This window comes from Odontesthes bonariensis, chromosome 1 (genome assembly GCF_027942865.1).
Source record: "Odontesthes bonariensis isolate fOdoBon6 chromosome 1, fOdoBon6.hap1, whole genome shotgun sequence".
Classification (NCBI taxonomy): domain Eukaryota; kingdom Metazoa; phylum Chordata; class Actinopteri; order Atheriniformes; family Atherinopsidae; genus Odontesthes; species Odontesthes bonariensis.
Window position 1 is genome coordinate 40,546,021 of NC_134506.1, and position 13,402 is coordinate 40,559,422.

General features: G+C 40.5%; 1 protein-coding gene across 10 annotated transcripts in view; it reads right to left on the reverse strand.

Annotated features, from left to right (window-relative positions):
• LOC142380994 (C-myc promoter-binding protein-like) overlaps positions 1-13,402 on the reverse strand; it is a 106,831-nt gene that overhangs the window by 64,738 nt on the left and 28,691 nt on the right. For all 10 annotated transcript variants that reach the window (XM_075466889.1, XM_075466892.1, XM_075466887.1 and 7 more), the window contains exons 3-5: positions 8,022-8,268; positions 5,484-5,553; positions 2,501-2,670 (exon numbers count right to left, since the gene is read on the reverse strand). In XM_075466889.1, coding sequence (XP_075323004.1) covers positions 2,501-2,670; positions 5,484-5,553; positions 8,022-8,268 — 487 coding nt within the window. The remainder of the gene's footprint in view (positions 1-2,500; positions 2,671-5,483; positions 5,554-8,021; positions 8,269-13,402) is intronic.

The following is a 13,402-nucleotide window of genomic DNA, read 5'->3' on the forward strand; positions in this document are numbered from 1 at the left end:
GTTACGTTGCATCTTGGGTAGGTTGAGTATGAGTAGTAACCTCATGATGCATACCCAACATTTCAGAGAATCTAGTATGCATCCGGGAACTTCTCGCTTACTAACTCAAAAAGTTAGTATGAGTAGTAGGAGAAGTATGCGGTGTCAAACACAGCCATGGACTACCTTAATGGGAGATGTGTATGTATACAGAGCAATATGAGGAGGGTGACTGTTTGCACTGTGGGGGCAGATGGGGGGCAGTTAACTGGAAGATTTGCCTGCTTATAATAGATGGATGGCAACATTTTAATGTATTTTATCTATCTTTTTTACTTACATGATGGCAAAATGTATATTTTGTGTTTCTGTTGAAAACCAATAAAAATCTGTCAAAAAAAAAGAAAGAACATGGAATGTATAGCCAAATGATGCCCCAATTCCCCTACCATGTTACTAAAGCTGCGTAGTTCAGGGTGAGGTAAAGGATGTTCAGATTTCCCTACATCTTACACACTGGACCTTTGACATAGCTCATAGCTTTAGAGAAAAGTGTGCGTTTGTGTACACATCAGCCAACAGGCAGCTGTTCTGTTGAACCCAGACTCTGCAGGCTGCCACCATCCTGCTGAGCCTCTCAAAAACCTTGGCCAGTAAAAGACAATTCAGCATACACACTGTTCTCAGCAAATATCCTGCATGTGTTACATCAGGCATCCAGCTCACATCCAAACACACACACACAGCACACCTGCACACACAGAAACGTGAGTCAGCAGCAGTGTTTGGCTCCGGCTGACCTCTAACTAACACTGTTCTCCGGAGCCAACGCCGTTAAACATCAGGACGCTTTGGAGGATACTTGTTTTCCGTCACGATTGTGTTTCACCGAAACGTGTCGACGCCGGTCTCATCCCAACAGGACCGTTTTCCGAAGATCAGCACAGCCGGGCGGAGTTTGTGTTCAGATTTTGAACCCGAGAATGTCTGTGTTTCCCTTTTCCATCTGCACATGAGTCACACTCATCCCCTTCTGTCAGTTAAACACATTTAAACGTGTTTCTTCTGCAGCGTTCCATCTAAAAGATATATCAAACATGGTCTGTAGGAAGCAGAGTCCCTTTTAGAAAGTAGAGGTGTGCTTACGCACAAACATTACTAGGGCTGTAGCGATACACTAATCTCACGATACGATACACGATATTCAGCCAACGATACGATTCGATCATCATTTTCTGGGGGAAAGAAGGGTTAGTGTGATTTGACATGAATTGTCGCTGATTGGACTGGTGGTCCAACCTTTGAACCGGAAGGACAACACCGCCAGACAAACAGAAACAAACGAACATGTCACAAACGTGAGAGCTGTGCACTTTATACAACATTTTTATGAACTAATTTATCACTGTTTTGTATAATGTGACCCCCTGGCATTGTATTGTATTACCTTAATGTTCTGTGTTTTCACTAATTGTAACGTCTGACTTTTCAACAAAGTTTGCTTTAAAAAAAAAATGTAATTAAAAAAAATAATAATTGATACTCGTGGCTGAAAAATCGATACTTTATCGGGCAACGAAATATCGATATATATCACAGTATCAATAAAATTGCTCGTTTCTGACTACTAACCCATATTTATGAAGAGATTTAGACATGATGTTTCCAGTGGGACCTATAAACACCAGCTGACTTTTTCAAAACATATATGTTAATAAATGTAGCTGCAAACAGTGGCTGTGAACGAGTGGCGTTCAAAGACTGGTGATCTAAAACATTAAACAGAAGAACAATGAGAGGAACGCCGAGCTCATGTTCACTCACTGCTGCTTCAACAGCACATCCAAATTATTAAAAATGAAACTGAACCTCCGTGGTTCTTTGTTTTTTATATACTTAAGACCAAACTTTGGAGGTGGAAGCAGAAATAACTTGTTCTGAGTTAAGAAGCGACTCAATACCAGCACTGGAACCCCTTTGGTGGAAAAAACAACAGTTTTAGGTTGCAATTAGTATAAATGCTGTATACATTATGGTGTTTATAAGCCTTATAATCACCTCTCTTTTCATAATAACCCAGTTAAAACTGGGAGCGAAGTTAATAAACCTTCTGAAAGCAGAACCGTCAGGTCATTTTCCCCTGTCATCATATGCAGTGTCACCATCTGCGTTTTATAACCCCACAAATGAACAAGCTTAAGTGTGCCGTTAGCGTCCTTTCTGGCTTTGTTTGTTCGCTAACCCTGAAATAGAACTTTTACAGAGTCTCACGCGTTTTCACCAGACAATTGCAACAAGCTTGACCCACTTTTCCTTCTGGCATGCGGCACATAGTGGCTTCTTGAGCCCCACAGTAGTGTGTTTGTCTGCAGTGATGCCAGCTGCAGTCTGTTGATGAGGTCTAACAGTCACAGGTGGCTTCTTGTATCTGCTGCTGCTGCTATCAGCAATCTGGATCGGTGCAAACGAGAGAAAAGAGCAGAAAAGTGTGCCCACCCACCCATCCATCCATCCGTCTCACCTTCTCTCCAGAGGCTCCGGTGAGGACAAAGGTGGAGAAAACAGGGAGGGAGTATTTGGTGTTTGCTGGCCAGCACTCGATTGTGGCTCCCATGGGAAGGCAGAAGAGAGGGACAGACTCTGGCAGAGGGAATGACTCATAGTCCTCCTCTGGATATCTGCTGAATAAACCTTAAAGGGGAACAGAAAAACAACACGAGCAAACTGTGAATTTAATCTAGAGTTTAGAGGGAGGTTAAGAACAAACTGCCCCTTGTGACCGTCAATCAAAAGCAAATGTGGATGCAAAAAAAAAGCAAATGAACTTTAAAGTAGAGAAAGTGTGAACAGAAACGCATCAGCCACTTTTAATTAGGTCTCATGACTTTATTTCATGAACCTTTTAAACACTGCTACATTTAACTTTGGCTATAATTGCTTCAGGAAAACATATCGTTTCAGAAAGAACATACTTTCCTGAACTCTACGATGACGTATCAGGTAAAAACGCAGCTACAAACTATAAGCCATGCAGAACCAAGCTACTGGCTGTTAGTTTCTGACAGTTTGATTGATCTTAGATTCTCATACTTCGGTTTTTTCCCTTTTAAAGCACGCCCATGCTGGTAAAAAAAACTTTTCCAGATCCAGGGTTTGTCTTATTTTTCTCTTCCGGGAATCTAATGTGATCCCAAAGATAAAAACGGCTGCTTCTAAAATTCTTATTTCCTTGTTTGACCTTGCTCCCGGGAAGATTGACAGCCGTCTTGAATGTTTTCCACTAAACTAAAGTAAATAATCTTTCTCTGGTCTTAATAACCCTTCCCAGACTGATGGGCAGCAACAGTTGCTTCTCTAAGATCACTGCTGATGTCTTTCCTCCTTGGCGTTGTGTTAACACACACCTGAATGCTCCAAACTTCTGCCTTTATAGAGGTGCTCACACTTACTGATAATCAATAAACAGAGAGCACTTGATCCCAACTCTAACATGGAAGGATTAAAGGGATAGTTCGCCTCTTTTGACATGAAGCTGTATGACATCCCATATTAGCAATATCATTAATGAACATCTTCTTACCCCCTGCTGCGTCCTGTGAGCAGAGTTCCAGCCTCGTTTTGGCGTTGACGAAAGTAGTCCGGCTAGTTGGCTGGGGTCACAAATGTATTACTCTTTTTAACGCATATTGTTTTGAGAAGCAAAACGCTTTATTTTTTAAGCCCCAGCCAACTAGCCGGACTCCTTTGATCAACACCAAAACGAGCCCGGAACTCGGCTCACAGGACGCAGCAGGGGAAAGAAAATGTTTTTGTTTTTTGTTTTTTTTTAAATTATTCATCATTTACTCATTCACTTTCTGTTATAACTTCAACTCAGCATTTACCATTTCTGAGATCTGCAGCTGCACGCACACAAATCTGCCCGCGCACGTCACAGCTCGTCAAGCATGCGCGAGATGTGGGGGTGGGGTGATGGTGGGGAGGGGTTATCCAATCAATGAGGGATTGAGAGAATCTTTTTTTTTTTTTTTTTTTTTTTTTTTTACATTACGCCAGGGGATGAAAGAGGTCACATTAAAATATTCAAGTGTTCACAGATATCAACAGGCTTAATCGCTTTCTGGTTGTTTGAGAATTTAATGGAGGTCATGTACTGCCTGAGCTCACCGAGAAAGGCAAGAAAAGATGTTTTTTTTTCATGAATGTTCATAGTCATTATCAGATTTTGTTTCTTGTTTTCCGCTTCTTCAGTTTTTAGTTTTCTGGTGTCCTGGCTACTCTGCAGTTTTTGTTAGTTTTGTAATAAATTAAGTTTATGGGTATGAAATTTTGGTTGATAATAAAAGTTATGTTGGCTTTTTCTTTGGTTTTGTTAAAGTCAGGGAGCCCAAACAATACACTCCTCCAAGATAAATTAAACTCATTGTCAATATTTATTTTATGTAAAGCACTTTGAACTGTTTGTACATGAAATGTGCTATATAAATAAATTTGATTTGATTTGATTTGAATATTGTTAGCGATAAAGTTACAGATATCACTCCACAGTCTTTGGACAATAGGGCAGTGCCAAAATAAATGGGTAACAGTTTCAGTCTGTATAGAACAGAAAGTACATTTCACATCAATTTCTTTTTTGAATCTTTTAACAATATGATCATTTGAATGGATAAAATCTATGAATTAACTGAATAATTAACACTGAATAATAAAACAGTATGATGCTATATTCAACACACAGTTAACTTCCCTGTACATACAGAGAAGTCTGCTGACTCACAAAGTCACGATATTTCATTTAAACATTTAAAAAAAACACAAATTCATCTAAATACAAACACTTCTGTATCAAACTCGTAACATTTGTCCATGACTGCAACCTCAAATGTTAAAAATAAAGATAATTCAGTCAGAGACTCCATGCAGAGTCTGCTGAGTATTCAAGACATGTACAACAGAACCTGAGCCAGCCAGTCTGAGGCTGAGCCCGACACAGCCACACTCAGAGGTTCATCAGAGGAAAACCTGCCAGTGATTTTGGCACCAACACCTCAAACATATTTCATCACTGGTGTCTCCTATAAAAACATTTGAAAATGCAGCACTTAAACACTTAAACAGGGACTAATGACCTGCGGAGGCTTATCTCATCACTCCACCGTGGAGGCGTCAGCGTGCTCAAACAAGCTCCAACTTGTAGCCGAATGCCCTCATGCAGCCAGTAAACTCTGGTTATTTATTTCTACACCAACAAAAAAACTTCCAGCGAATGCAGAGAGAGGCAAAACATTTAACGCAATAAATATTCATGACCTCAAGATAAACCAAGAACCATTTCCAGCACACCTGATTAATTTATGACTCAAAGAGCAGCAGGAAACTTTGAGCATTTATCTAAAATTACACTCTGAAGTCAATAATGAGAAGCAGAGCTGAGGAAGGAGAGAAAAGTATCGACAGACAACGTGTTATCTGACGTTTCTGCGGTTCAGGTCAGAGCTTACCTGCTTTGTAGGCTATTGTGTTGGTTTTGGCCACAGACTTCTTGTAGCACAGGTAGACAGCAGAGCCCCACTAACACAAATAAAGAGCAAAATGGGAAAAGTTGGTTATGTTGTCCAGTGGGACAGATACAGTACGCACCATTTAACTAAACCCATAAAAGGCACCAAAGGCACGCAATTCAAATCCAGACCAGAGGTCCAGTTCCCTACTTAGTTAGCTTCTTTTAAGAAGCAGCTGAAAACTTTTTTATTTAAGCTAGCTTTTAGTTAGACAGTGGTGAACTTACCTATGTCGCCACTTATATATATATATATTTTTTATTTTTATCTTTGTATGGTCTCTTTCGTCTTTTATGACTTTATAATTTTTCATTTGTTTTATTGGTGGTGTTTTCTTTTCTCATAATTGTTTTTATGTATTTGATTGTAAAGCACTTTGTGATCTTTATCTGTGAAAGGTGCGATATGAATAAAGTTTACTTACTTACTACCTTAAAACCTGAAATCGAGGTCTAATTATTTACAGGTGTTCAGGCCCACGCTGCTGATGGAGCCCCATCCATGCACACTTACTCTAAATCTATTTGTTTCATGATTAAATGTACAACTTTATGTGTTACCCAACTAATTTCTCCTGAATTGCTGGCGTTTTGTAGCCCAGAATGAAGGAGAACCTGACCTCCTGTAAATACTGCAGCAGCGCTGAAAAAAAAATCAGTTCTTTCGTCGTTTTAACACTTGATTGGAGGGTTTGTGTTTCACTTCACCAAAAAAAACAACTCAAAGTGACCATGACAGGAAAGTGGAAGGAGTACAAACGCTGTGTGAAGAGAAAACCAAACACAGGACCGGAGGCAATTCAACTCGAGGGACTTGACTTCCCTCATCAAAGAGAAAGAAAAAGGAGATGAAAAAAGGACCATGAAAGACACGGCATGAAAAGCCTCCCCATTTTTTCCATAACTGGATGTTCCTGCTAGTTTGAGCACCTTACCCGGGGCAAAAAATCTCCCACTAGCAACTAGAAAGAAGTGTTCAACTGGAAACACAGCTTTTCCTGAATCACAACTCTGTTACTTTAAAACTCTTTCTCAGAAGAAAGTGAGGCATCTGAACCCGTCGTGTCTGATCAGGCTTGCTTTGTGCATTCTGTGTTGCTGACTCACTTCGCATATTTTAAATTGAAGATGCTCTGAAACCTGCACGGACATATTCGAGGAAAGTGAGGCAGCTGAGGATTTAAGACTTCTAACTGGAGAATTTCTTGGTGTTTTAAATTTCAGACAAAGGCTCAGACAACATGAGCAGCAGTCTGCGGACTTTGAAATGCCCTGCAGTGGCTTGAAGGGGAAAATATCACACCACGAGCGCTAATAGGGGACGTGGATTTGTGGGACGCTCACTTACCCTCAGGCTGTATGGAAGTTTTTCTGTGCCATCAGAGTTTGAATATGAATTTCAAATATTGAATTTTTACAGCATCGAAATCAGACTTTGAATTTGAAAAACCAACAGTGTAAAAAAAATAAAAAATTCTAAAGAAAAAAATCAAATGGAAAAAAATTCAGTGGGAAAAATTAAACTTCAATGCATCCAACGGCAGCCAATCAAGTTACGCTCCATTGGACAGATCAGCTCAATAGATATTAATAATATCTATTACTCAGTTTTACTAACACAAATGGGAAATAAAGTAAACTCACTCACCGAAGCACCATCACCCGCGTTGGTGGACATGGCTGATCTGTCCAATGGAGCGTAACTTGATTGGCGGCCGTTGGATGAATTGAGACAGGGATCACCTGTTTACCCGGATGTTGATTCTGGTTCTCTTTCCACTGAATTTCCTTAAGTTGAATTTTTTTTGAGATGTTGAATTTTTTTTTCCACTGATTTTTGCTTTTAGAAATTGATTTTATTTTTTTTACACTGTTGGTTTTTTCAAATTCAAAGTCTGATTTTGATGCTGTAAAAATTCAATATTAGAAATTCATATTCAAACTCTGATGGCACAGAAAAACTTCCCTAAGGCTGCACCTTCTACCTCAGTTCAATTCAATTCATTCATTTTTATTTATATAGCGCCAAATACAACAAATGTCATCTCAAGGCACTTAGATAGTAAGTCCAATTCAAGCCAATTGGAATTCAATTCATTGTAATCATAATTATTCATTAAATAATCCAATTCGTTCATATGGAGCCAATTCAAAAACAATTTCCTTGCTAAGAAAACCAACAGATTGCACTGAAAACTTTTTCTTTTTCGGTCCAATCTCCCGTCCTGAGCGTGCCTGAGGCGACTGTGGAGAGAAACGACTCCCTGGATTTTCCTCCATTTTCAAGGATTTCCTTTGATGAACTATATCACTAGAGAGGTGAGCGTTTAAAGTTTGTTACATATGGACACAAATGTCGTCGGTCCATTCATGACGCACTCTGTTGCTGTGGATGTAAAAACAAACTGGAAATACCTGGAGTTTATCAGGAATAATTAGTTTAGTCACAGTGACTTCAATAGAGCAGCATCCTCCTCACCATGCTGCTGTTGAGATTCTTCTCCACCTTACAGAAAGTGTGCGGGGGCGCCTCCCCCTTACTCGGGATGATGATGCATATGTCGGTGACGGCCAGGGCGGCGTGCGTCTGGCTCTCGGGTGCTCGGCGGTAGGTGACGTAAATGCGCTGGGAGGAATTGCCGCTGATGTTGGCTGGACGCCCGGAGGGTGTGGTCTGGATGAGGTGGCAGCCCTGCTTCAGACGCTCCTTCCACTCGTACAGCACACTGCAGCAGGAGGCAAAGACGCTAAACTCAGCCACGCGTACCGCCACGTTCACATGCAATTACTGCTGCATTCAGGGCTGGGCAACGATTAAAATTTTTAGTCTAATTAAATTCAAATGAATCCAAAAGTAGTGTATAGCTTTTAGCATTTAGTTTTATTTTAAATGTGCTGCCATATGAATGAAAGTGCCATAACATTTGTTGTGCAAACACACTTTTAACATCAGCATCTTTCTGTAGTTTTTATGTAGAAGCCTCGCTCCACTGTCTGTTTCCTTGAATGACTTGCTGCTATCAGTTGTGTGTTTTGCCTTTAAGTGATATTTTAGACTGGAACTACTACGCTGAGAAGACAATTCAACTTGGCTGTAAATGCAGGAGTTTTTTTTAAATTTATTTTGAAATACGTGCTTTTATGTTGAAACAAGTAAAACAGGAAGTAGCGCCGGTTAGCTCCGTAAGCTTCACACAGGCTGTCCTCGAAACCGCATACTACATACTTCCATTCTGCATACTGATCGATCAGACAGTATGCAGAGCGTTTACCCACAATGCATTTCGCTCCTGCCCGAGCCGAAATCAGCCGGCTGGAAGCTGATTTCCCTTAAGCTCTAAACTCTGTAAACTTTAGCAACATTTGAAACATTTTCAGGTGAGAAAGTAGTCGTTTAGATCCCCAACGTGTTGAAAACCTGACAAAATACCGGCTATATACAATTTTGTTCCCACGAATTCGGCGCTACTAAAGCTAGCCGCAGTGAGCAACGCACTTCCGGTTATTTTCACAACATAAAATACCCGTTGCCTTTTATCATAGGGAAAGCCATTACGATACAATTGGTGCTTTTGTTTTGAAAACAGGAAGTGAACCTACCCTCGTTGTAGCTGGCTTGAAACTGCCGTTTTGACAGGAAATGACGATCGGCGACGTCACGTTACGTTGCATCTTGGGTAGTTTGAGTATGAGTAGTAACCTCATGATGCATACCCAACATTTCGGAGAATCTAGTATGCATCCGGGAACTTCTTGCTTACTAAAACTCACATACTAACTCAAAAAGTTTGAATGAGTAGTAGGAGAAGTAGGCGGTTTCGAACACAGCCACAGAGACCGAGGAGCACCTGTAACGGTGATGTAACCTGCTAGTTTATTTTTTATTTTAATGCGTTAATGCACAATAAAATATTTATCGGCGTTAAATAATTACCAAGTTAACGCGATAATAACGAGTTAACTCGCCCAGCCCTAATTATAAATATCATGTGCAGTTAACTGGATCAAACAAGTGTAGATAGACCCAAAACTAAATTCAATATTTGGGAATTTATCCTATTTTTCAATGACTGACATTGCCCATCTTTATATTCAAAGCAACATTTGATGAAATTCATTTAGAATAAGTTGCTGGGATGAGTTATTGCCAACAAGGAATTCTTTATAAAAACCGGTGTAGACAGAGAGGAACCTTCTAAAATCCCTTTAATCCTCTAAACTCCAAACTCCCCTCCTTCACTCGCGGTAAGTCATCAATATGGAAGCATTTTAGTTTCTTTCTGTCAGATAATAATCACGCCTGCTGCTAAGAGACTGACAACTTGTCAGCCATGTTGCATGCATTTTCCGTTTCCATGTCAGGACAGAAGCAACTTGCCAGCTCACATAAAACAACAAAGGAATCCCTAAGTTTGTGCTTGTGGTGCAGCGATCACTGAGTTTAATACAAAAAATGACACTTTCCTTTGCTTTCGTGTGGGCTGCGGAACGAAACAAAAGGGCACCGAGTTGAACTGATGCATATCATATGCTGCTGTACTTAGAGGCAGCACAAATTCATTTTTCCATCTAGAGAAAATATGGAGGTACGTCGTGCTGTGTTGCATGCTGGGATAGAAGCAGTCTCCCATTACCTCTGTTAGTTTTTGTTTTGTTTGGCTAAAAACAGTCAGATCTGGAGGAGAAGGAGAAACTGAACCGTGCTGCCAAATACAAAGATCTGCTAATTAACGAGCCTTTATGGTGCTGAGATCTGATTCTCTGAGCTTTTTATTGGCCAACAAATGAATGTAAACACATTATAAGACTTCCAAATACATTCAGAAATGTGTTTATTTAATGGAGTCACATGAAGTGGATTTTATATTGATGATAAAGATGTTGAAACTCATTAAGAACAAGGTTTTTATGTTTTTTTTTTTTGGATATATACAGTAGGTTTAGCATTTGGTTATGAGGCGTAGAAATGGACAGATGAGATTTAGAGGATAATCCCACAGTTGTGCGTAGGAACACTAAGTCTGTTGCCCAATCAGAAGGGCTGAGGTTCAACTCTGGCTTCCCCGGGCCACATGCATCCATCGCTGTATGGATGTGTGTGAATGGGTGGAAAGCACGTAGTTATGCACTTGCTGTGTGAACGGATGAATGTGGCATGTAGTGTTAGAAGTGCTTTGAGAGGTCAGCTAGACTAGAAAAGCGCTATACAAGTACAGTCCATTTACTTCTCTGAAGTTAGAATCCACTTCCTACGTACAAATGAGTGATGTGGCATCTGGACAAACAGATGTGTGACATTAACTTCACATTCTATAGAGCTAATTTTATATCTGAGCAAATTTGGAGTTCCACAGGGTTCTTTTTTGGGGCATCTTCCTTTTTTTTTTTTTTTTATTCAACAATCTCCCACTGGTTTAGTTTATACCAAACAAGAAAATATGTTTCCAATATATGTTTTTGGGGCCTTTTTTGGCCTTTATCCAACAGTGGGTAGACAGGTAAGGGGGCAGAGACGTGCACCAAAGGGCCCCAGACCGGGACTCTAACCTGGGTCGGCTGCGTTGAGGAGCTACAGCCTCTTTACGTCACTCTTACCAAAGTGCATTTAACAAAATGTTCTTTTATTGAACAAAGATTAAACAGAGACAATGTTTATAAGCAAAGAAACAAGAGTTTCTTCAGTCTCTCATGTTAAAAACCACAAACGAAGGCAGAAATGTGGGTGTTATTATGAACTCAGACCTGAACTTCAACAGATGAATATTTAAAGGACTAATGTCTCACAGTGGGTTATAACAGCAGGTCCCTGCATTTATCTTCAGCAGGCTTGGTCGCTGTTAGTAACGTATTTACAGCTGGAGAGGATCCAGAACGAACAGAACTCCAGTCCTGAGGTTTCTACATCGTCACAGAGTTGTTTATGAATAAAGCTTTGCATAGTTTAGATTGAAGAAAACACCTACAGGATCTCCTACTGCCTCAAGAAACTTCCAGGTGTCTCAGATTATCCAGAACAGGTTTTCTCTCTGTCGTCAGAGCTAAATCCAAACATGAGAACGAGGTTTTCAGGCATCATATGTGAAACAGACTCCCAGAGCTTTCACTGCTTACAGATCAAACCTTAATACTCCCCCATTCACTTTTACTGTATGAACTGCTGTCAATATATTTTGTTTTAATGCATTTTATGTTCACTGAAAAGCACTTTGTGCTGTGCTATATAAATAAATCTGCCGAGCTTTACACGCTTTTACTCTTTGGTGGTGTTGTTTAAATGTATCTCAGGGTCATTTAATATTAATTTGCCTTTACATAAATAGAATTTTGCCCTCATCTATGATAAGTTAACAATGATGTTAAGTTTTTGGGGATCAGTCCTCAAACCTACAGCTTTGTACGGTCCACCAGCAGACGTCACGTGTCCAGTGCAGCTTTACAGTTTGGCACTTAGAGGACAAATACTCAGAGGTGCATAACGGTGTGGCTAATTTTTAAGATTCCTCTTCCATTATGCACTTATCCTCCATTACTGTTTCAAGTGAATTCAGCAGCCGTTTTGTGACACTATCTGAAAGCTTAAAAGATTTTAAAGGTAGTCAGCCACGAGATTTAATATTTTGTCGCTGTACATTATTCTAATTACTTTTGTTCTGCTCATTTTACTCTACAGCTATTATAGCAGTGTATTGTTTTGTGATGCTGTCCCTGCCACCGGAGCAGTGGAGCTGGCATCCTACCTTTATTGACACGGGCAGCAGTTCAGGAGAATTTCAAAGTGCCTTTTGTGTTTGCTAAATTAGACCTTGAATGGGCCCCTCCAAACTGGTAGTTGTGTAAGGAGGTCAAAGGTTTGCGCAGCATTTACAGGAGCTGGCCTTTCCTTTAGCTAGGATCAGCTACCTATGCAAAAAACATTGAGATATGTATTAAAATAAAGTCTATTTTTTTAAAGAAAAGCAAGAAAACTGCACAGCATGGCTCACTGGAGAAGCTTCCTGGGATAATTAGTGACATAGGGACTCGTTAATCTTGGTAGCTCCTCTCGGCCTCTCGTTACTCCGTCTGGGAAGGGCGGCCTCTCTGAGTTATAAGCACCCTGAAGCTGCTGATTCTGTCTCAGGAGAGTGGCTGCATCAGTGTTTGATGAGCATCTAACTCTGTGGTGTCAGAGGCAAGAATCAGCCTCCTTAGCATTGTCACCGCCTGCCTCTGCCAGCCGTACACGAGCCAAGATGGAGTATTGATTTCACACAGTTCAAAAGACTTGGTGAGGATGACACCTGTAACTGTGCTTCACTTTCACCTTTTGTAGAAAACTCACAACGGGGAACGGTTGCAAAAGCAGACCGAGAGCAGCTGCTGTGGGAAACTGCAGCACAGGAAGGTTTTCAGGCAGAGGCATTTCAGCTGTTCTGGATCACTTTTACACGCTGACACTTGTAGGATCAACAGCAACTGTATTGTTTGCAGATAGAAGTGTTAAATCGTTCCTAAGAGAGAGACAAAGTATGGATACAGAAACATCAAGAAAACATAATGTGCACAAAGAAATGTGGGCCCTGCAAACAGGCAAACAGCTACAAGGATCTCTACAGGATTTCTGGGCTTCCCGAAGACAAAATTCAACACCAAGCTTTCTGTTCTGGTCAAAGTCAACTCTTTTTAACAATGGAAACTGTCCATGACACACAAAAGACTCACTGAGCAGTCTGCTCATAACATATTTGAACGCAGGACCTGATTATTTACTCTCGAGTCGGTGTGGCAAACACAGAGGGACAGTCCGCTCTCTGGGATAACACGAGGAAAAGAGTTGCCCTTAAAAACACAGTGGATTCAAAGAGGAAGGTTGGAAAGAAA